Below are 24,480 nucleotides of genomic sequence, written 5' to 3' on the forward strand. Positions count from 1 at the left end.
ATTGGATGTGGCCCGTGGGCCGTAGTTTGACCACTCATGCCCTAAATTCTTTCCAACAGTGCTGCTCATCCCATAAACAACTGCTGTACCCCAACACCCCATATGTCCTGCCAGCACCCTCTTAGCGCTGCTCACCCTCCTTTCTGCAGCCACATACCACAGCCAGTGCTCCTGCTCTCTTACTGTGTGGCTGCTCTAGCCTGATCATTCTTGTCTGCATGGTGAAATTAACCAGAATAGCTATTGTAGAAATGCTGTCCAGGTGGGCACACTTATTCCAGTATTAAAGTGTTTTTTTCTGGTATAGCTTAAACCCCTTCCAAAGTGATATAAGCTGAACTAGAAAAAGGCTCTCTTAGACTGGAATAAGAGTGACCACATAGAGAGATATACCAGTATAACCATATTGCTTTAAATTCACACCCTACCTTACATTGAAATAACCTTTTCATGTAGACATGTCCTAAGGCACCTCTACTATACAATTTACTAGGCTCTCTTCTGGTACCTCCAAAACAGTTGTGGGTGCAGTTTAGGTAAGATGTTACTAGTTTTCAGATTAAATCATACTATCTGCTACCTAGACTTCCAAACGTGTCCCTGTCCCCTCCCCACAAACTGTTTTAAAAAATCAAATCCCTAAAATATAATTAAACGAAATATTTTGGACTGAATCCAATGCAGAGCTGAGGCCAGAGTCTTCTCTTGCTTCCCTTAGTGCATGTGCTGCTGCCAGCCTCTACCCTTCCAGAGGCTTATCTGAATCTCTCCCACCCTGCGAGGTTTTCCCAGCCAATGTGCATTTAGTACATCCCATCCTCTTGGTATAAATCATCATCCTCTTGCCCTAGCGCCAATCACTATGATCAACATCCTAGTCCCTCATTTTACACAATATTAGAGTTTCTAGCTACATTAACCCCTCGTAATAAATAATTCATTGTTTCCCAGCTGAGAGAGAATCAGGAAACTGGTGAAAAGATTCCAATACATTTTTATTTCAATATTGTAATTGACTTTTAAAAAAGCAACCCTAATGCCGTGTACAATAGGAGCCTGATCCAATGTCCACTGAAATCAAGGGTGGGGTGGGATGGGGTGGGGGGCTTTCCATTGAGTTCATGGTGATTAGCTCAGGCTGTAAGTGAAGGGAGAAGAGATGCAGCAAATGTAATCCACCGCAGAACATCTGGGCAGGCATAACTGCTTTGGTTTAAACATGATTGGGCATAAACATCCCTCTTCTGTCAGGGTGAGCGAGGATCTGACCACAGCATTCAGTCAGAAGCAGGAGATAATGGATAGCTAACAAGAGCCTGTTCTAGACTGAACAGCTTCAGATAATAATTTTGTTTGGTACATATATGCGGTGGTGAGCTGGAGCTGGTTCGCACCGGTTCATGTGAACTGGTTGTTAAATTTTGAAGCCGGTTTAGAAACAGTTATTAAAGGGGTGGGCAAACTGAGATACCAAAAGAAAATCTGGCCCTGAGTTCTATGGAGTGATGTCAGTTTACACAGCTGAGGCTATGGCCCATTGAGTTTCTACATGCATGTGTAGTATATCTATCTGCACACACGGTAGGTCAGAACTGATATGAAGTGGTAGGATTCTCTCCTCTCCTTTTTCTGGAAGAATTTCCCTTTCTATTCGCTAATTTCATTTTGAGAGGCTTAAAATGGTTGATTAGTTAATCATCAGAAAAACAGCAAGAAGGAGAAGAGAGAGGGCAAGTATTCTAAGCAAATTCAAGAAGGGGAAATGTTTCTGAGAATCATGTACGACTCGGGTCCTTGTAGCCTTCAGCGTCCGGTCCCACTGGGTCAGGATGGCATTTCTGGCTCCATCCCACTTCCCCGGTCCCGTCAGACGAAACTGATATGGACTGCACGGGCCAAAGTATGCTTCCAGGGCCAGCCGTGGATCCGTCAGGAACAGCAGTGGAAAATTGGGCTTCACACCAATAGCAGAGGCGAGTTCATCCATGTAGGAAATATAATCTGTCTGTAGGGTATTGCTCTGCCCATACCTTAAGGTGGGAACGGAGAAGATATAATACATTGCTGAGTATACAGTATTGTACTCAGAATTGTTGTAGAAAAAAGGCCTTTGGTTAATGGACACAAGGTTAACGCTGCACTTCTATATGGTGGTAGAAGGGACAGATACACCACGGAGTATCTATTGTTGCTGTGATGCGGTATGCTATTGTTGCACAGAAATACTGCGGCAAACACATTTAACTCACTGCAATCTTACTTCTCATTGGCCTCAGCGAGAGTTTTGCCCGAGTGAGGGCTGCAGGGACCGAGGCTGCTCTGAATAAGCTACTTCTGAGACCTGTTCAGAAGGGGTGATTTCATGTGTTTGATATACAGCATTGGACTGTGACTGGATTACATCTGAAAAAGGCCAGTCTGATACCGCTGGAGAGTGAAGACTTATATTTGTTAACAGAAGACATGCAGCATGGACAACTTCAGTGTAGGTTCCCCCTCAAAGCCCCTCACTTGTGTGCTTCATCTGGGAGCTGGTGGGCCCTGTTCCAAAGGTGAGAAGGTATTCTGTTCTCAACCTTGGCCTCTGTGCTGCAGGTGTCACTATCGCACCTAATGGAGGGGGATTCAGAATCCAAGCAGGAAAGAGAGGCAGAGGCAATCTAGAGGTCAAATTATGTTTTATCTCAATCAGTTGGGGAAATGTATAAATCAGATAAGTGGCGAATAAACACAAGTAAATCAGTTAGTTGTTTTAGCAGGGACTACTATTTAGGCTTACACCGTAACCTACGGTAAATAATTACTGTTATCTACTGCCTATTGACTACTACTATCTTAATTAAACTCATGTTATAGGCAATCATTTATGAAATAACAGAATTTTGAATTAGAAAATACAGTGCACCAGAACATAAACCCCCACCATTGTACGTTCCCTGGTCAGTTTCTTAGTCTGCAGCCCAGGGTTTGGAGGGGAGATTCTTATGATGTTTAGTTATAGCTTGAGCGAGTTTCTTTGTTCACTGTTCTAACATTCAGCTTAAATAAAGGCATGTATGTACTCCTTGATGCGATGTGCTGGCTTCTTGATTGAGCAATTCTCTCTCCCCTCCTTTCTGATTTATAGTCCCTTTGCTCAGACATTTTCACTGTTCCTGTCACTTCACCTCATCTACCTTAAGATTACAGTCCTTATTATTTTCTTACTTGTGCTACAGCTCACTTCCTCCTTGTTTCTTAAGTTTGTGTCCCTTTAGTTACAGTTTATCTTTGATTGCTGCTTATTCCCCCCCCCCCATTCATTTTTGCTTTACTTTTCTCACAGTTTTCTAACACTCTTTTTCTAATAATTTCTTAGATTACTTAGAGACTCAGTCCTTTTTCCTCATTTAACTGTACTGTTCTTCCTTTCACTTTTCTTCTTTTCCCCAGGTATCACTGTCTTGCCTCTTTCTAGGTCCTGTCCGTGTTGTGGCTCTCCCTTCTCTTCCTATGATCTCTGTCTTTCTTGCCCTTCCTGAACTGGACTTTCTTCTTTTCAGCTCTGCCCTTATTGCCCCTCCAATGATGCAACTTAGCCTAGCCATTGGCTCCCAAACTCCTGCATCCCTTCTTTTCTGGTGCCAGTCGCTGCCTCACTCACTGTTAGCGTTGCTCTCTCCCATGGCTCTTTTGCCCCAGCAGCCTCCAGTGCAGGTAGGGTGTTACACCAGCATGACAGGGGTACTCTGCACTATTGTTCACTAGAAACAGCCCTGAAACCCCACACTCCTCCTATTCTATGCCTTCTTGGATCCAAATACCTGGCCCTGGAGATACATCCCATGGCAACACTATGATCTGGCTTTGGCAGGGATGCAAAAGCAAATACACTGGCTGGAAGGAATACTACAAATAAGACCACACTCTGTTAACTCCAGCAGCCGTTGTCCATTTGTTATAGATCATGTGATTCTCTCACTTCATATTTTAAAGGTGGCATAAGCTAGTGAGCTGATAGGTAGGTTTGCCAACTCTCCAGGATTGTCCTGGAGTCTCCAGGAATTGAAAATTAATATTTAATTAAAGATTATGTCATGTGATGAAACCTCCAGGAATTCGTCCAACTGAAATTGGCAACCCCACCAGCCACGGAGTTCAAATAAAGACCTAATGCTAGTTCAGTTCAAGTCCTGTCCTCAGGGCCAGCTTTCTCAACAGAAAGAAGATTCCAAAACAGGATCAAAGTAACAGAGAACACTTGGTAACAACTGACAGCTTTCCAGCTGACAGCAAGCCGGGAGGGGAGAGGACATCTCCTGCTCTTAGGTAGGCTCTCTTGTGACAGCTTCCCTTTCTTTTATAGCCCCATCCTGAATCAATCACATGATGGGCAAAGAACCAGAGGGAAGTCGTGAAGATCAAAGGTATAACTGGGTTCAAAAAAGAATTAGAGAAGTTTCTGGAGCATAGGTCCATCAATGGCTATAGCCAAGACAGTCAAGGATGCAACCCCATGTTCTGGGTGTCCCTAAACCTCTCACTGCCAGAAGCTCGGAGTGGATCACTCCATAAATTGCCATGTTCTGTTCATTGCCCCTGAAGCACCTGGCATTGGCCACTGTTGGAAGACAGGATACTGGGCCAGATGGATCTTTGGTCTGATGCAGTATGACCGTTCTTATGTTCTGCTTGTAACCCCTTCCATAAGTGCACTTAAGGAGTGCCAGTATACTTTGTCCTTGGTGAGAAGATGCCTGTAATAATGGACTATCCCCCCATACTGGAACTAACCTTGCTGGTCAGGAACTGAATTTGCATTTTGCAGAGAATTCCATGATTTAAAAAAAAATCATTAATTCTGAATTGGAATGAAAAGTCAAATTTCAAAATTTGATGCAAAATGAAAATTTTTAGCTTCAGGTCAAATTTGTATTTTGATTTTGACTCTGTTTTATGTTGTTGTTTATAAAATAACACAAAAATGTAAAAACATTAAAAACGTAACATAAATTAAAAATAAATACACTTCAAACCAAAAAGTAATTTCAAAATTGAAAACTCAGAAAGTTCAAGTCCAGTAAGGTTGGATTTTGCTTGTCAGAAATGACACTCCCATGGAACGTTTCAAGTTTGACAGATCCACATTTTCCGACATAAAAATGCCCCATCGGAAATTTTTTGACCAGGTATCTGTCCAGTACAACTCCTGCCAAAGTAAAGGGAAATGCTTCTATTTGCTTTAATGAGGGCTGGGTCAGGCCTGTAAACAAGATTCTCCACCATTCTGAGGGCAGCTACACACAATCAGAGTGAGAGAGGTTCAGAACAATGGGGTTGGGGGGTGCTGAAGGCTTGTTGAGGAGGCCACAGAGTTTTTAATGATCCTGAACCTGGTGCTGCAGAAGTTTTTCCTGTTATATTTGTTAGTTGGGCCAAATAGGGGAGAACCCAAGTTCCCAGGCTGAGGAGAGCAAGTGATATACAATATTTGGGATGTGTACTGGGGTGGGAAGTGGTAGTTTAAAAGAGCGGCTCCTTGGAGAAAGCCACTTGCTTTTTGGATGGCAAGTTCTCATAATGCATGTGACAGAGCATATGCATTACAGAGATCAGACCATAATATTATACAGAAAAGACAGGCCGGGGTAGCCTTTTTTATGCACACAGAGCACGGAGGGCTACCTGAGAACTGCACCTTGCACATACCATTTGAGCTTTTTCCCCATTTTTTCATCAATATCTTCCATCATGTTGTTCACTGGGGGAAGCTTATATAATCCTAGAAAAGAACAGGTACAAGGTCACTAGTTTATTCCATCTCGTAAGTAGGAAGATACTCTTCCGAACCCTCACGCATGCTTCAGTTAAACCAGCCATACTCCCACTGATCTACAGCTTCTGGGGTGAGCAGGCCTAGCAAATCCCATGAGGTCTGCAGGTGCACAAATGTACGCCTGCTTCTCTTTTCAGACCAGATCCTCAACTTGAATCTGCAAGGAACTATAGGTTGCATAGCAATGCTAGTTCTCACAGGCAAGCTCATCTGGGACAGTTCCCCGCCCCCCTATTTCCCTTCACCTACCCTTAAACACCCTTATAGCCCAGCGAGCTTGGAGATCTGCCGTTGGAATAATTGCACCAAGTGACTGGATCAGGCCAATGACAGCCATGGTTGGCTTCTCAAGTCGAGGAGGAAGGATGCCCTTGTACAAGGTGACCTCATTGTCTCTGCATTTGATGATGGTGTTGTCTTCCATGAAGGGGTAGGAGTAACTGTAGCCTGTTGCAAAGATGACAAAATCAACATTTTCCTGCACAGTCCCATCCTGAAATATAGCTGAGGTTTCCGTGAATTCCTTCACATTGGGTTTCACCACCACTGTTCCACATGTGATGCGGCTCGGGAGATCATCATTAAACACTGGCTCTTTACGGCTGGTTCTATAAAGAGAGAAAAGCACAGAGGCCTGTAGTATAAAGTGCTGCCTGTCTCCTGGCTAGGAGAAGCAGAGAGATCACTGTGTTTCTGTACATGAATGTCAGGAAAAGGAGGCTAACCCTTTCTCCTTGAACCTATGGTTACCCATCGCCAACGCTCCACAGTGGTAATTACGGCACAACACTCTCAGTTCAGGTACAGTGAAGGTCACAAATAGATATCAGTTAAATTGAAACTGCCTTGCTAGAAGGTTGCAACTAGGAAAAGAACTTGAGTCTGAAAGCCTGCAATTTAAAAGTTAAGGGTAAAGTTGGGGAGTTTGGCACCATCCCTGGCACCGAAGCACCAAATCTATTTACAGCCCATGTGTAACTATAGCTGTGTACATTTATAGCATGCTGTTTCTTCCCAGTGCTGCACTCTGCCTTGCCAACTTGCTACTTCCTAACACTAGTGCTCATGCATGAGTTGATTTACATGGCATTGCTGGAGTACCTCTTCTTTTATTTTTAATGTAAGGCTGCAACCAGGATCACTTTAGCAATAAAGGTTTTTATCCTTTAAAGCTCCAGGAACCCTCTTTCTCACAGTTATCTCTTTAAGGCTGAATAAATAATTCACAATAAATTTAGAATCTTCCTTTTGCTTATGGGATATCCATGAATGGATCATGATTTACTTAGAATTTACCATTTAAAATTATTCAACACTCTTTTTTTGTGTTTTGAAAATACCCAATCTATGGCTTGATTGGAAACAGTGCTTCACAAGTTGTTTGTATTCTAAATTTAATATTCAAACTCAGATTGAAGTCAGATAAGTCCAGATTGAAGAAGAGCTCTGTGTAAACTCGAAAGCTTGTCTCTTTCACCAATAGAAGTTGGTCCAATAAATGATATTTTCTCATCCATCTTGTCTCTCTCAAATCCCGGGACCACATGGTTGCAACAACACTGCAAACATCACATAATTATAGCTATTCCTTGAATTAGGATCTGCTAACTCACTTTTGAGATTCAGTGAAACCACTGTAGTAGTTTCAGAGTAGCAGCCGTGTTAGTCTGTATTCGCAAAAAGAAAAGGAGTACTTGTGGCACCTTAGAGACTAACAAATTTATTAGAGCATAAGCTTTCGTGAGCTACAGCTCACTTCATCGGATGTAGTAGTACTACATTCACTGTAGTAGTGTATCTAGATGGAAAAAAAGCTATTGTTGCCAGCTTTTGGGTTACTCTACCCTAAACAATGAGATTGGGTCCTTTGATCTCCATATTCTGGACAACGTATGGAATACTGCACATTTCCATTCTTTCAGCTAGAGCTAAAACTAAAATCATTCCCACGGTGCAATGAGGTTTAAAACCAAAGTCAGTCCAAACATGGACTTCACTGGCATTCTGAAGTCCCTGCAAACACATGGAATATTTCAGAGGTAAATTAATCTTTGAATTAGCTACTAAAAGTAGAGATGTGTTTTTGGCTTTAGGCAAAGAAGTGGACATTGTTTAAAAAAGTATGCAGTGTAATTGTAGCCATGTCAGTCTCAGGATATTAGAGAGACAAAGTTGGGGGAGGGAATATCTTTTATTGGGCCAACTTCTGTTGATGAGAGAGACAAGCTTTTGAGACACACTCTTCTTTGGTGTAATCTCGAAACTGTGTCTCTCTCACCAAAAGAAGTTGTCTCACTAATGGCTTAGGAAAGGCATTGCTGTACTGGATCAGACCTAGCCCTGCTAGTTTGGAGTCCTATCTCCAACAACAATGCATGAGAGCATAGGAAAATAGCCACTGTGCGCCTCTCTGGTTGCATAACTCTGAGCCCATATGGGTTAGAAGGGACAGAGGATTTCTTTCCTACTCTTGCAAGCAATCCGTATGGCTCCTGAAGTGTGAGATTTCATTCACTTGTTTTGCACTCTTATTTTTAAGCTAACCTGCTTCCTGTTGAGAAGAAAGTACATTGATGCTACCAGTAGAGTGCAACCAGGACACCACCATGCTGCCTTTTCAAAGCTGAGCAAGGCTTTGCCTTCCTCCTCAAATGCTTTGCAGGGAGAGTCCCATAAAATTACCTGTTCAAAGGCATCAGGCCGTAGTTCTCATGCTTAAACCACCTGTTCATCCTCCTCACATACAGCCAGTCGCTGATGGCGGTGGGAAGGGCATCCCTGAGAAAGGTTTCAAAGCGAGTCAGAGTCAACATATCCCAGGGGTAGCCACTGTCCCAAACGCGACTCATCACCCAGGAGCCACTTCTGGAGCTGAGATAAACCTAAACAAATAATGGACAAAGCAGGGTGTGGCCATTACCATTCTAGAAAGGCAACTACAGCAGAGTGATCACTGGTAAAGGCCTCTCTAATTAGCAGGCCTGATTCATCACTGCAGTGCTCCAGTCTTACAGCAGTGTCATCTCACGGACTTCACTGCACTTACATCGGAGTAGAACTGGAATAAAGCAGTGGTGAATCAGGCCCACTTCGCATTCCAACAGCTCCAACCCAGAACTGGTGGGAAGATATACTACAAAGAAGCATACATTGTGGGAGTGACACCTATGCGCTTGGCCTGCTCTTGATTACAATTTGTGCCACATAATGTATTCATCCGGCATGCGACCATTCTAAGCTTATGTTAAGTGTGGGAACTTCAAAGTCACCTAGAAGACCTGGATGCCTATTCCCATTAATTGTGTGTCCAAATCCATGATGAGACAGCTTTGAAACCCTCAATTATTGTACCTCAATAATGAGAACTAGCAACTCCACAGCAAGACAGGGAATTGTACCTGTGAGGCCATGTGACTGAGTTCCACAGCAATGTCTGAACCAGTGTTTCCCAGTCCAATCACAAGCACTCTCTTCCCCTTGAATTTTTGCGGTTCCTTGTATTCCCGGCTGTGGAAGTAGTTACCTTTAAACTTATTTAACCCTGAGGAAAAGTGGAAAGTAAAATGAGTTCATCTGGATATTTAAAGGGAGAGATTTTACCCGCTTGCAGCTGGACCCCTTTGCAGTACATTTGTGGGGTTCGGCATTTAGTCTCTCTCTGATTGCCACAGCAGATTTTCTCATTTCACAAGTCACAAAAAGGATTGTTCAAACTACTCATGCTACAAACTCCTCCTAGGATCTGATAGTTAAAGGGGGTTCTTTTTTGCCTGGAAACAGTCTAAGGCACAGGACCAGGAGCCAGTAGCGCTGGTTCCGTATCCAGCTCTTCCACCTTATCTAGTTTTTCGAAGTTCTGAGCACCTGCAGATGGAGTGGTGGGTGTTCAGCCGCTGTGCAAATGAGGCCCCTCACACCTCTGAGATTCAGACTTCCCAGCTGTAAAATCATGTGCGGTGAGGCTGAATTCACTCACATTGGTAAAGAATGTTGAGACGCTTGGACAGAAAGTGCTACATAGATGCAAAGTATCCTCATCCTCACCAGGCATAAAGGTTCTGCCACGGCATCTTAGTTGATTGCCACATTATGAACCCACTTACTCCAATGAAATTGCAGATGATAGAAGCACTCAGAGGTCATTGAGAGCAGAATCTGGCCTTGCACATTTTGCAGACATTTTTTGGTGAGACGTCCAACCCCAAGACAAGAGAACCGTTGCTTGCATAAATAACCATTGCATTTGAAAATAGGTCATGATCATTTGAGAGGATTTGGATTGTTAACATGAACAAAGGACAGAACAAAATCCCCATAAACAACCTCTCCAAGTTGTTCTAAAGAGATTAATCCTGTGCCGTCGTAATGCCCTGCCAATTAATAAAATTTGATGACTATATCATTGCATAATGTTTCTCTAAATAAAAAGCTGGTGTTTATATAATTGATAACATTCTACTCAATAATTGTATGGTCTTGATTTTCAATACTGCTTAGAGCTATAATTAGAACAAGTTGAAAAATGCTTATTTTTTGTGGGAGACAAGGTGAGCGAGGTGATACCTTGTATTGGAGCAACTTCTGTTGGTGAGCGAGACAAGCTTACGAGCCACACAGAGCTCTTATTCAGGTCTGTGTGGTTTGAAAGCGTCTCTCTCACAGCAGAAATCGGTCCAATAAAAGATATCACCTCCCGCACCTTGTCTCTAATATCTTGGGACTGACACGGCTACAACTACATGGCATACAACGTATCTTTTGTGTGAAATTGTAAAATTATTTTACACAATTTTCTGCAATTTTGTTTTGAAATTCCTATGAAAGAGAGGAAACTGAAATGATTTTGTTTTCATAAAATCATTATTAGTACAATTTTTCAGGTTTTGGTGAAGTTTTTAAAAACTGAATTATTTTCCAAAAATGTATTGGTTTCTGTTTTTTTCAATTAAAAAAACTCCTCAATGTGCTGATGAAAATGTTTTGACTAGTCCTTGCTATAATATATGCACTGCACACACACAACTCACCAGGGAAGCAATCAGCTGGGAAATGTGGATACACATGATGCCCCGAACAAACCATAAGCGCGTCAAATACAGCTGACTCCTCCTTCCCGTCCCGTTTTGTAACAACATCCCACTGGCCGGTGACAGAGAAATCGGGGCGTTTTTTTATACTGCTGACCATAGTCTTAAAAGAAACAAACACATTAGTTTGCATTCATCAGCACCCGGTTCTGCAGGCACATAGCTTTGTAAGTGTCATTGGTCTTACTGGATTCACAGTAGAGAACTGGGTGAAATCTTGGCTCCACTGAAGTCCACAGGAGTTTTGCCATTGACTTTAATAGAGCCAGGATTATACTCTTAAGTACATGTGTAAGAGCTAATGAGCTGGCCTTGAGCCCAATAAGAACGTGCCAAATTATTTTGATTCTCCCACCTGGCATTCTCTTACTGCTTCGCCAAAGCAACACCTTACAAAGATGGAAGCCAGTTACAGAGATGTGTTTTCAGTGATGTACCATTCTTAGATGGTAGGCTCTTTGGGGCAAGGACAGTCTCTCTGTTCTGTGTTTGTACAACTCCTAGCACAATGGGCTCCTGGTCCATGCCCACGGTCCTAGGTGCTATTGCAATAAAGTTAAATAATAATCACTTTGAGCTGGGCGATGTTTTGGAATCAGAGTTGGACAAATGTAGCCTTTTGATATGTGATTTACTCAATAGCAGACTGATTTTCACAAGTTTGTTCATTATTAAAACTCAGTCAATTAATGCTTCAGGTAAATTTAAGCCCGTGGATGGATTGCTCAGGACCAGTTCTTTGCTATACCTAATTCACTGTTCTCGCTGTGTGATGTTGCCTAAGCCACACGGGATTGTTTTGATTGAATGGCTGAAACATTTATTTTACAAACAGGAGGAAGGCTTAACTCATGTTTAATCCCTGTGCGTCTCCTGTCTAACATTCAATTACTCCACCACCAAAACACCGTGTAGATAGAAGACAGACTCAGAGGGTTTGTTTTGAGATGCACAGTGTGACCCATTTGCCCTTGTGAATTACTGACAGACAGATTATATTTGTTGGTTACTCTGAATTAGTCAGTTAAAGCCTGATTGTGCCCATCAAACGAGGCTAGCAGGAGTAGAACTTCCTTCTACAGCCTCTGCCCTCAGAGGAATAAGGGGCTCGGAGTGAGTTACTCCTTCACTAGGAGCCACTCTTCTAATGGGGACAGGAAACAGGTAAAGCCATGGCTCTGCTCTTCCATGCATTGACCTTTGCAGCTCTAAGTCTTACCTTGAATTTTATATATCTTACAAGAGCAAAGTGCTTGGCATACATCCTGATGTACTCTTGGACCTTTGAATTGTGCATGTAATTTGGAAAATCATCAGGGAAAGGGAAATCAGGGAAACACATCATTTCTTTGCAGGAGTTGGTGAACACGGAGTGGTAAATGCTGGCTCTACCTTCCTCGGCATGTTCCTACAGAGAATAATAATAATTAACAAAACAGCATAAACATCTGCATAGGAGGTGGCTGCAAAACTTGTTGTAACATGGTGGAGAGTCATTCCCTAAAGAATTAGCCACAGAGATACAAGTCTCATCTTACTTGGGATGCTTTGTCTAGTGTTCCTGCACGTATAAGTTAAGAAGCAGGAGCTGATGATAAGCTATAGTGGGCTACCAGTGTTGCCAACTCGCAACATTTTGTGTTTATCTTAAAGCCCCAGCTCCTGGAAGCAAGTGATGACATGAAAATCTAATCTTTCATTTTTTAACAAAGTAAGCTGCTTTGTTAAAAGAGAAAAGCTTGAAAATGTGACCTTAGTGTCCCCTGGAGGCAAGTAAGAAGAACCCCAGATTTACCATTTTAAAAAAATCATGATTTTTAGGAACATAAGAAAGGCCCTACTGGGTCAGACCAAGGGTCAATCTAGCCCAGCATCCTGTTTTCCGACAGTGGCCAATGCCAGATGCCCCAGAGGGAATGAAAAGAACAGGTAATCATCAAGTGCTCCATCCCCTGTTGCCCATTCCCAGCTTCTGGCAAACAGAGGCTAGGGATACCATCTCTGCCCATCCTTGCTAATAACCATTGGTGGACCTATCCTCCATGAACTTATCTAGTTCTTTTTTGAGTCCTGTTATATGTGGCTATTTGGCTTTGTCTGCTGGTGAAATGCAAAGGTCTACTGCGATCCTATTGAAATTAGTACTAAAAATCCCATTGATTTCAGTGGGAGCAGGGTGTGGCCAGAGTTGGTTAGGATGGTGCAGGGGGAACTAGCTGGGAGCAATAGTATGGAATTTAGAAAAAAGAGTTGGACTGAACATCCTGACAGATCTATTTTATTGTGTACTAGTCTCACAGGGGAAGTGGTGCATGCCGACTGTCTTCATAGGAGGCATTTATTGAAGAAAACAGCAACATGTTACTGAAAAATGAACAGGCTTCCACGCAGCTTGAGTTCCAGTCTTGTCTCTCCCATTCACCATGGAGTGGGTTTCAGAGACAGAGCTCCAGCCCGAGCCAGAATGTCTACATGGCTATTTTGAGTGCTGTAGCCTGAGCTACGAGATTCTGCATGGGTTTGTTTTATTTTTTGCTGTGTAGGTGTACCCAGAGACAGCGAATGGCTAAATATCCTACTGCCACCTATTACAGGGCAAGCACTAATCTCCTGGAAGGTTTAAAACTTGACTAAGGCATTGAAAAATAAAACAGATGGGAAGAATCTTGCATTGGCAAGATGAAGATACAGTAGATAGCCCCCCACTGATACTTCTGTGCTAAGCATTAATTTGATCAGTAGTCAGGAAGTTGCCAGTGACCTAATGGTTAAAGTAGGTTGTTGCCAATTCATGCTAAGTGATTAAAGTTACCTGATATGTGTGCATTTATACTTGTGCTCTGCAAATGAGAATGTGAAGTAAGAAGGGTTATGTAATGAAAACAACAAAAAACATAGCTCCCTATTAACAGGCAATGAGGGGCAAGAAAGGTAGTTGACCTTTTGTCAACTGCATGCTCCTTAGCTGGATTTTCCCTGCAAACACAGGAATATCTTCACCTGTTGAGATAAGGAGCTTTATAAGCATCTGGGATGTGCCCTGCATTTATTCACTGCACTTAGTTTTACTGATTAAAGAAATACAGGATCCCCCTAAAGTTTCTCTGCTTTGTCTCAGGTGCAAACAGATTAATGACTCTTTGCATGACAGCCTTGCTAATCTTAAGTGACAGGCAAAGAAACCGCAACCCTGTTGTTTTAACACAAGGTCACTGTCAACAAGTTTGAACAAATGATGGCTGGGAGAACTGCACAGTGAATTGTCTGCCAGGTGCAAAGATTGGGGATCTCGAGACATTTAGACAGACTTATGTGGAGGAATATGGGGGAGGGCAGAGAACGGTAGGTGGGTGGGGATCTCGGGAACAGGGTGGAGCAAAGGTGGGGCCTTGGGGGAGGAGGCGGAGCAAAGGCAGGACCTTGGGGGAGAGAGGAGGAGCATGGGCAGGAAGAGGCAGAGCAAAGGCCGGGCTTTGGGGAAGAGGCAGAGTGGGGGTGGGGCCTCGGGGTGAAGCGGGTGTGAACACCCCTTGGGAAAAATAAAAGTTGGCACCTGTGAAAGGGGATTCTCTATATCTTAGTGGACAGGAGAGGACAGAAATTGACAAAGTACAGGTAGGAACTGAAGAGTAACAGCCAAATGTAAAAGAGTCCCAGACAATCATATTATAGGAAGGCAGAGAACTAAATACTGACAAGTTTTATGAATGCTTGTACATTATACACTGTAAACAGTGATAAGTCACCAGGACCAGGTGGTATTCACCCCAAAGTTCTGAAGGAACTCATATTTGAAATTGCAGAACTACTAACTGTGGTATGTAACTTATCACTTAGCTCAGCCTCTGTACCATATGGCTGGTGGATAGCTAACGTGACACTCATTTTTAAAAAAGGCTCCAGAAGTGATCCTGGCAATTACAGGCCAGTAAGCCTGACTTCAATACCAAGCAAACTGGTTGAAACTATGTAAAGAACAGAATTATCATACAGATAGATGGACACTACATGATGGGGAAAACTCACCACTCCTTTTATAGAGAGAAATCATGCCTCACCAATCTATTAGAATTCTTTGAGGGGATCAACAAACATGTGGACAAGGATGATCTAGTGGATATAGTGTACTTGGACTTTCAGAAAGTCTTCGTCAAGGTTCCTCACCAAAGGCTCTTAAGTGAAGTAGGCAGTTATGCGTTCAGTAACTGGTTAAAAGATATGAAACAAAGGGTAGGAATAAATGCCCAGTTTTCACAGTGAAGAGAGGAAAATAGCAGAGTCCCCCCTAGAATCTGTACTTGGACCTGTGCTGTTCAACATATTCATAAATGATCTGGAAAAAGGGGTAAACAGTGAAGTGACAAAATTTGCAGATGATACAAAATTACTCAAGATAGTTAAGTCCAAAGCAGACTGTGAAGGGTTACAAAGGGATCTCACAAAACTGAGTGACTAAGCAAGAAAATGGAAGATCAGAACATAAGAATGGTCATACTGGGTCAGACCAAAGGTCCATCTAGCTCAGTATCCTATCTTCTGTCAGTGGCCAGTGCCAGGGGGAATGAACAGACTAGATAATCATCAAGTGATCCATCCCTTGTCACCCATTCTTAGCTTCTGGCAAACAGAGGCTAGAGACACCATGAATGAAATTCAATGTTGATTAATGCAATGTAATGCACATTGGAAAACAATCTCAATTATATATACAAAACGCTGAGGTCTAAATTAGTTGTTGCCACTCAAGAAAGAGCCATCATGGATAGTGCTCTGAAAACATTGGCTCAATGTGCAGCAGCAGTCAAAAAAGCGAACAGAATATTGGGAACCATTAGGAAAGGGACAGATAATTAAGAGAGAAAATATCATAACACCATTCCATAAATCCATGGTACGCCCACACCTTGAATACCGCATGCAGTTCTGGTCGCCCCATCTCAAAAAAGATGTATTAGTATTGGAAAAAGCAGAGAAGAGCAACAAAAATGATGAGGGGTCTGGATCAGCTTCCACATGAGGAGAAATTAAGAAGGCTGGGACTGTTCAGCTTGGAAAAGAGGCAACTAAGGGGGGCTATGACCGAGATCTATAAAATCATGACTGGGGTGGAGAAGGTGAATAGAGAAGTATTATTTACTCCTTCTCATAACATACAAACCAAGGGTCACCCAATGAAATTAGTAGGCAGCAGGTTTAAAGTTCTTCAAGTACTTCTTCACACAATGCACAGTCGATCTGTGAAACTCATTGCCAGGAGACATTGTGAAGGCCAAAAGTATAACTTGGTTGAAAAAAGAATTAGAGACGTTCCTGGCGCATAGGTCCAGCAATGGCTATTAGCCAAGATAGTCAGAGATGCCACTTCCCAATGCTCTGAATGTCCCTAAACCTCTGTTTGCCAGAAGCTGGGAGTGGATGACGGGATGGATCACTCGATCAATTGCCCTGTTCTGTTCACTTCCTTGAAGCATCAGGCACTGGCTACTGCCAGAAGACAAAAAGAAAAGGAGTACTTGTGGCACCTTAGAGACTAACAAATTTATTTGAGCATAAGCTTTCGTGAGCTACAGCTCACTTCATCAGATGAGTCTACTACAGCTGCCTTCCTTGGGACTTAACCCTTCAGCTCAGGCTGCAGAAGCTCATGCTTTTGGTCCAGGTTTCAATCCCCAGGGATGGTTATTTTGTACCTTTACATGGAAATTCCCCTCAGTCTCCTTGTTTCATTCAGCACAGCATCTGAATGATCCCTTGATGTTTCAACCATCACTTTTATTTTAAAACAGCCACCACTAGAAGACATGCGCTTGCTAGGTCCCTTTGAGCATGGAGATGCCACCCTATGTCTCGGGAGTACGAGACATTCAGATACTATGGTGAAGACGCCCATGAAAGCCCCGAGATCAGGGCACCACACGCATTCTCTGGCAAGAACCGAATGACCTGTCACTCTGAGTGTGGGTGCCAGGACTAAAAAGGTCACCGACAAAGGACTAATTCTGTGGTCTCAACCGACTGCAGAATGGGCCCCTTCAATGAGCGCAGTGAAATACTGCACTGAAAGGCAAGGGAAGACATGGTTAAAGAGTAACAGCACGTAAGGAGCGTCCCTCCTTGTCTGTGAAGTCACTACCTGTGCATTGGCCTGATCGCACCTTTGGGAGATTTATCCTTCAGTCCCAACAGTTGGGTAATTCCTCCCCCATCTTGGCTCTTTTCTTCCTTAGCTCCTCTTAGCTCCTCCTTAGCTTCCTTCCTCTTTGCTCCTCTCTTCCACTGCCTTGGGGAACATCCCCTCCTCCCAATTCCCTTCCCTCCCTGCCTTGGGGACTAGCACATGAGATAGCTCTCCCCCATTTTGATCTTCCCCCCCACTCCAGGGAATCTCCCTGCTCCTTCAAGCAGTCATTTCCTAGGGCATGTGGAAGCAACAAGAGCTGGGGCTGAGAGAGCATGAGCCCATGTCTGCAGGCCACACAGTGGCATCTGGTAGGGGTGAGGGAGCAGCCTCCGATGAACCCTAGCTGTGGCGGCAAGAAGTTGATTTGCCTGGGCCCAGTCAAGCCTGAGCTCCCGCTTCAGTTCTATCCAGTCTGGCTCTGGGTTGGACTCCCTGCGGCAGCTGCAGGCAAGGTCCCATTAAAATGTGAGAGGTGGGCAGGAGGAAAGGGCCGGGGGGGGAGCTGCGCCTGGCCTGTGAGCCATTTGTTTGACTTCCCAGCCTTAGAGAGATAGAAGGAGATGCATTATCTTCAGGGGCAAGGATGGGTGATATCAGCACTGCACCAGTTCCTCCAGGGCCCTTTCCAGGAGTAATCAGAAAGACGTTCCTTGTTGCACTGGACATATTGATCAGCTGCTGTAGGCGGCTATGCAGCCTTGGACACTCTGGCACCAATTCAGATCAGGCAGAAGTTGGCTGGGGACCAAATGCCATTTCCATAGGAATGCTCTGGATGTGATGCAATTATTGCATCTTTTGCCTGAGGAGTTCAATGTGCAGGACCCCAGGAGATGGGTTAATGATCACATGTCCCATGGCAGCTGTTTTCGAGTGCACCGCACCATTGCAGTACAAGGGTGAAGAATACCACCCTTAACCAGAGCTGCAGGGGAAGAGTTCAGAAGCAGAGTGGAAACAGCCAGTTTGGAATTTAGCCAGGACATTGTGGCTAAGGCCCAGTTTCATATAAATAGGTCCCTGTAACGATCACGAGTGATCCTGTGAGTGATGTCACATCTCATCCAGAGTACAGGGCCTCCAGCAACTCGGTGCCCCCTTGAACATCACATGGGACATGTTCAATATTGATTCAGAGGGAAGAGTGCCACTTCCTGAAGCACCAACACCATTTCCTGCTCAGAGGGACCTTGAGAGGTCATCAAGTCCAGCCCCTTGTGCTGAGGCAGGACCAAGTAAACCTAGACCCTCCCTCACAGGTGTTTGTCCAACCTGCTCTTAAAAACCTCCCATAACAGGGATTCCACAACTTCCTTAGAAACCCTATTCCAGAGTTTAACTACCCTTAGAGTTAGAAAGTTTTTCCTAACATCTAACCTAAATCTCCTTTGCCGCAGATTAAGCGCATCACTTCTTGTCCTACCTTCAGGGGACATGGAGAACAATTGATCACCCTCCTCTTTATAACAGCCCTTGACATATTTGAAGACTTATCAGGTCTTCTTTTCTCAAGACTAAAGGTGCCCAGGTTTTTAAGCTTTCCTCATTGGTCAGGTTTTCTAAATCTTTGATCATTTTTGTTGGTCTTTTCTGGTCTCTCTCCAATTTGTCCATATCTTTTCCAAAGTGTGGTGCCCAGAACTGGACACAGTACTCCAGCTGAGGCCTCACCAGTGCCAAGTAGAGTGGGACAGTTACTTCCTGTACATACGATACTCCTGTTACTACACCCCAGAATGATATTAGCCTTGTTCACAGCTGCATCACATTGGTGATTCATATTCCATTTGTGATCCACTATCACGCCCAGATCCTTTTCAGCAGTATGACCACCCAGCCTAGACAACTCCAATCCAAGCATCCCTTGGTAATGCAAGGTGATACGGTTACAAGGCATGCGCTCCTGTGAAATTAGACAGTGGCTTCACACTCATTGCAAGCAGCCAGGTATTCCACCATTAAAACCACCCTCTGAGTTGGTATTAACTGGCCCTACTGTTGTCAAGACAGTAGCCATGGTCTGAGTGGGCAAAGGGAGTGAAATCCCCTCTCTCTCCTTGAGATGGAGCCTGCAGATTGGTGTTGAGGCATGGTTACAGGGCAGAGCGAAGGAAACGGCATCTGGAGAGGTCTTTGGTTTCCAGAGTTGACAAATCTGGGCCTCTCCCGCTGAACTCCAGTCCAACATTTAAAAAGAAAGGGCTGTGTAGAAAGAGGTGCTGCATAGAGGCAATGCAAGTGCTCCTGCGTTTTTGTTTATGCAAGTGTTGCTGTAGCTTAATGTGACAAAGTGGGAATTCTCTTAATGTTTTGTATGAATATTCTGTGTATGCCTCAGTTTCCTTTATGTGTTGCACAAGTATCTATTCTAGGTGGTGGGACAAAGGTGTGTGATCGTTGCAGAGACCCTAGAGGGCAGGTGTGACATCTGTCTAGCTCTCTGGACCCAGACAATAGCTGGACACTCTGTATCTGTATCGCCCATCTTCTGCAACAGTCAGCTGGAGGATTTGGAGAACAAAGAGGCAGATGCCAGGTGACCAGTTTGCCCAGGAAAGAGACAAAGGACAGAGGAGGAGCAACAGGGCATGACTGAGGGTGGGATGTTGGAAGCCAGTCAGTCTCCTGATTTGGGACTCGGGGAGCAGAGCCCACAGCTCTGAGTTCTGGATTCCCCCAAGATGGTCTTTGCTGAATGTCCCTACTTTCTGCCCTAACAAGCATGTTCTACGCTGTGTTCCAGACGACTAATAAACCTGTTTTACATGCTGGCTGGGACTCACTGCTGACTAGGGCGACCAGATAGCAAGTGTGAAAAATCGGGACAGGGGCTGGGGGTAATAGGAGCCAATGTAAGAAAAAGCCCCAAATATCGGGACTGTCCCTATAAAATCAGGACATCTGGTCATCCTCCTGCTGACTGCAACGTGGAGGTACATGGCCTCTGGAGGTGTCCCATCCAGTGGGACTCCTTGCAGGGAGCTCCCAGTGTGAACAGGGGTGCTGAACGCTCTGAGGGCAGACCCAGCTGGCGCTGAAGAGAAGGAGGCTCGCCCTAGTGAGAGTGAGCCCTGAGTGGAATCACATTACAAAACGGTCCTGTCTGAGCTCCATTCCAAGCGGCTGCAGAGCACTGAGCCTGTGCACCTGTGGCGTAGATAGGGTGGAAATTTGGGTGGACCCTGACTTTCGGGTGGACGGGCAATGCCAGACTTTGCTATCCACTGGTCATGCCAGCTGGCTGTGCAACCTATCCGGGGAACACTGATCCCCTCAGCTGCGCCCTGACTCTGCAGTGGGGGAAGAGAGGGAGTTGTTGCCTCATTGCGGGGTATGGGCTGCTGCCCTTCAGCTGGGGGCTCACATCTCTGCAGGCCATATGTCCCCTGTGTCAGGTTGCCTCTGGCTGCGCTGAGGGGGCATGAACAGGGGCTTGCCTGTGAGCGCAGGTTGGCCCGGACTCTTACTGAGATGCCCAGCAAAGTGCATCCTCTCCTGGGAGTGCTGCAGAGAGACCGGCCTCGCGGCTGCCTCCGGCCATGCAGAGGATGAGCCGTGTGGAGAGCGCTACAGGCCAACGGGCAGCCCCTGAGCACCTGCTAGTTCACCTTCTCCCTCAGCGCCACACCCTTTTCCGGGCCCTGGTACGCCCAGACGCAGGGATTCACCTTCCAAGCTGGGCACACGCATGGGGCGGCTCAGAAAATGGCAAGGCAGAGCTGCTGGAGAGTAGCTTTCTGAAGGGAAGGTGCATAGCTCCGTCCTGGATTTCAGGTGCCCGAGTGACACTCTAGGGACTATACCCCTGCTCAGATTTGGATGGGCCTGGATGCTAAGTGGGTGGGCCATGGCCCACCCATTCCTACCCATGGCTACACCCCTGGTGTGCACCCGTGACACCTAGCACAGCGGCATTCCAGCTCTGGCCTTTGATGGCCGCCTCGTCTCCTGGAGAAGGGTTAGGTTCTCTGTCCAGGCTCCCTCTGGGTTGTGCTGGCCTGTCATTGTCTCCTAGTTACTCCTTGGAAGCCGCAGCTGGCTCTGGTAGCTCTCTGCACCAAGGTGGCTCTTCCTGGGAGTCTGAGGCCTGCTCTGGGGAAGGGGAAGGCGACTGTGTAGGTTGGGGGGTAAGGGCGCATCTTCCCCACTCTGGCCCCATGAAGAACAGTCAGAAAAAGGAAGAGAGTCCCAGGTTGCATTAACTTCTCTGCAGCCTCTCCCTTGAGGATTGAGAAGCTGCTCCTCTCAGGGTGGGGGCAATGCAGCCCCTCTGCCAGAGACAACAGGGGCCAGGCTGGTGCAGAGAATCAGCAAAGTTTATGGGTAGGGCCTTTTCTATTGCTTGGGGGGATCTTCATGAGGAAACCCTCTCAGATGTCTGCCTCCAAAGCCCCCTCCCACAAGTGCTAATGTGTGGGTGGGTGAGCTGTTCTCTTGTCAGCACATCTTCGCAGCAATACACAAATTAGCCCTGTCAGTACCCCATTTCACAGATGGGGAGGCTGAGGCAGAGAAGTCCAGCTCCGTACACATGGTTAGCCAGTGTCAGAAGCAGGACTGGAACAGTGAAGGTGCTGGTTCCCACTACCCCACACCGCCCCGCAACATTTCATCACAAGCACAATGGAAACACGATTTGGTTCGCTGTGGGCCTTATTCCTTTGCCCAAGTGAGAGAATGAAGAACAAGACCCTGTGATCTGGAAATAAGCAGCTCTTTGAATAAGGCCCCTATCAGAGTCTTTGTCTGTGCTGTCGGGAGGATCAGGTCGTGAGAGCAGAGCAGCAAGAAGAAAGTTGCAGTGCTTGATGTCAACTTTTGTCCTGCAGGCAGAGTCTTTTTATAACATGGCTCTTGGCTGAGTCTAGATTCATTCCTGCAAGCCTGCCGACCGCCACAGAGAACACACATGCAGGAGGGTCACTTTGGGGGGAGGTACTGAAAGGGGGTACTTCCCCTTCAGGGTCAATACTGTAAAGCAAAACCAAACTCCTTCCCTGCACTCCAGGGGTGGGAGGTTAGGGCACAGGACCGTTTGTGGAGCAGACAGCAAGGCCTGAAAAGGACTGCACATTGCATCATCATCGGGACGCAACTTCCCCCCACTCCCTACCAAAGTAAATGAGTAAGAGTTGAGTTTGTCTGGCTCAGATGCAGCTGCCTCGGATTTGCATCCCCAGATTGTGCCCTCAGCCTCGCTTCTAAAATCATTAAGCCAGAACTAGAGTTTGCTTTATTTTTAAGACATCTAGTTAACTTTTAAGCAGTGAAATCTCAATAAAGCCTCCACTGGGTCAGTTATATTTCTGGCTGTTCTAACACATGGTTGCACAGCACCTTGTGATTAACACAAAGGAATTTTACAGGGACTTACGGCCTGATTTTCAGTCTGTGGCCTGTTTAAACGGGTGACTGTGGTTAGTAAAGTGACCATTAGCACAGATTTCACCATCATGTGCAAGTGCCATAGAAAGACATGGTGCTGAAGAGTGAGTGATCTGTTCTAAACAATTAACAGGTGCTTCTCCTGAAGAGCAAACCAGTCTATAGGCATCAGGGAAAGTAAGATACAAGACAGGGCGTATGCAGAATGGAGTGACAGCTGGGATGTGACAAGACCAGCCATATTCTGAAATCAGAATGTTTTGTCATCCGCCAATGAGCTTCCCACTTACTGCGAATTTCCAGAGCCCTCCGATGTCATCGCTTCTCTCGAAACAGGTGGGCTCCAATCCCTCATCCAGACAGCACTTAATGGAGGCCAGTCCACTCAGGCCAGCTCCAATGATTGCCACTCTCTGTACCATGGTCTCCTGTGGCAGAAAAGGAGCACACCTCTTCAGTGCATAGAGCTGTCGGAAAGCAGTAATCACAGCATTTCAGCAGAATGGCTTAGAACTTTATTACAGAAGACTAGGCCACCTTTGTGGACAGATATATTGTGTACACACTCACTCTCTCTATAAATATAGTGGTAGCTTGTTCTGATTCCTATTAACACTCAGTGATGTGAAACATCTGTGAAACAGATCCAGCTACAATAAGGGGATGAAATGGAGCTGATTGATTGCCCAAAACCTGCAGGAATGTTAAACTCACAGTTGTCAGCTGTCCACTCCGCATTTCAGTTTCACAATCACTTTAGCCATTTCTCTTCTTTTAGCCTCCCCAAGTGGTGTCCTGCTTTCCCCATTACCTTTGCTCCTTCTCGTCTCAAGTCCAGTTCTTGATGCCTGCGAGTGGGTTTCAGGCAGGCAGTGGAGGGAAGCAAATGCCTTTCCTGGAACCTATTATTTTGAGAAAAGCAACTAAAACGTGGGAGGAGTTTCCCTTAAAGAGCAAGCCTCTTTTATGCACCATCTCACAGGGGGCAGGTCTCGCAGGCGGATCTGTGTAAGGATGTGTCTGTACAAGTAACAGTGGTGATTTTTGGAACTTAGCATTCCTGGAGTGGAAAGCGAGGAGGAGCTGGGAGATTTGAGCTCTCTGCTTTGGAAATAAGTTGTCTAGGGGTGATACTATTTCCAGACAGCACCTGGAGTCATTGGGCAGTGGTGACCAACCCTGATTCCCATCCGGATCTATCATGACAGTGATTCCCTAAATGCCGTCCCTCCATGCCCCACTTGGCTCTGACTCCATTTTCCAGCCCAAACAGAGGGATCCCTAGAAGCCACAGACCCTGCAAACAGGCTGGAGATAGGGTTAGATCACATCCCCGGAGCTGCAGTAACAGCAGGGAGAGAAAGGCTGGAGCCAGGGAGCATTAGGAATACATGGAAGTGGGGTGATCTGGTCATGTTCTGAGAAGAAGCGGGATGGGGCTCAGCATCTGGGGAGCCTAAACCACCCATTCACTCCAGGGCTATTTTTGAAGGGTTCTTACATGCCGTCTATCTGGTCCCCACTGTCCCGCCAGCTGCTGGTTCTTCCCAGAATGGTGGAGTCACAATACCTCAGTTAGTTCTTGTCATGCTGTCAATGCAAAGCAGTCGTTAGGAGTGTGCTATTCCTCATTTCAGCCCTAGAGAGGAATTGTTGGGACACAATGATGATTCTAGTCCTGGTTTGTACACAGCACAAACCCCACCAGCAGCGAAGCAGATGTATAGTCACCTGTCAGCCTGTGCTAAGGAAAGCTGAGGTATGTAGTGAAACCCTACTTGTACACATTTCAGGGTGTCTGGCTCATCCAGATTTTCCACATGCCTTCCTCTGGATCCGAGTGCGCAGGCACTTCCTTCTGACCAGCCACAAGCTAGGCACAGAGTCCCCTCACTGGCGAGTGCTAGACCTAAACATTAGTCATTGCCTAGCCCTAGATCCGTGGGGTATACGTCTCCCTGCAGACCACCAGTAGATCTGTGGTCAGTAGATCCTTTAACCAGAGATTGCAC

The 24,480-nt window shown here is 45.4% G+C and overlaps 1 protein-coding gene across 3 annotated transcripts; it reads right to left on the reverse strand.

Annotated features, from left to right (window-relative positions):
* Positions 1-972: 972 nt before the first annotated feature.
* LOC119860100 (dimethylaniline monooxygenase [N-oxide-forming] 3-like) lies at positions 973-23,400 on the reverse strand. Of its 3 annotated transcripts, none has more exons than XM_038413326.2 (9): positions 23,280-23,400; positions 22,759-22,896; positions 12,122-12,310; positions 10,843-11,005; positions 9,214-9,356; positions 8,498-8,697; positions 6,065-6,423; positions 5,689-5,761; positions 973-2,030 (listed from the first exon to the last, which is right to left on the reverse strand). In XM_038413326.2, the coding sequence occupies exons 2-9, from the start codon at positions 22,888-22,890 to the stop codon at positions 1,688-1,690; spliced, it is 1,602 nt and encodes a 533-aa protein (XP_038269254.1). In that variant the 5' UTR covers positions 22,891-22,896; positions 23,280-23,400; the 3' UTR covers positions 973-1,687. The 3 variants fall into 3 exon arrangements, with proteins under 3 accessions (XP_038269254.1, XP_038269253.1, XP_043346852.1); XM_038413325.2 differs by having other exon boundaries at positions 23,183-23,391; XM_043490917.1 differs by lacking the exons at positions 5,689-5,761; positions 23,280-23,400 and adding an exon at positions 23,183-23,273 and having other exon boundaries at positions 1,818-2,030.
* Positions 23,401-24,480: the final 1,080 nt, after the last annotated feature.

This window comes from Dermochelys coriacea, chromosome 8, assembly GCF_009764565.3.
Source record: "Dermochelys coriacea isolate rDerCor1 chromosome 8, rDerCor1.pri.v4, whole genome shotgun sequence".
NCBI classification, from domain to species: Eukaryota; Metazoa; Chordata; order Testudines; family Dermochelyidae; genus Dermochelys; species Dermochelys coriacea.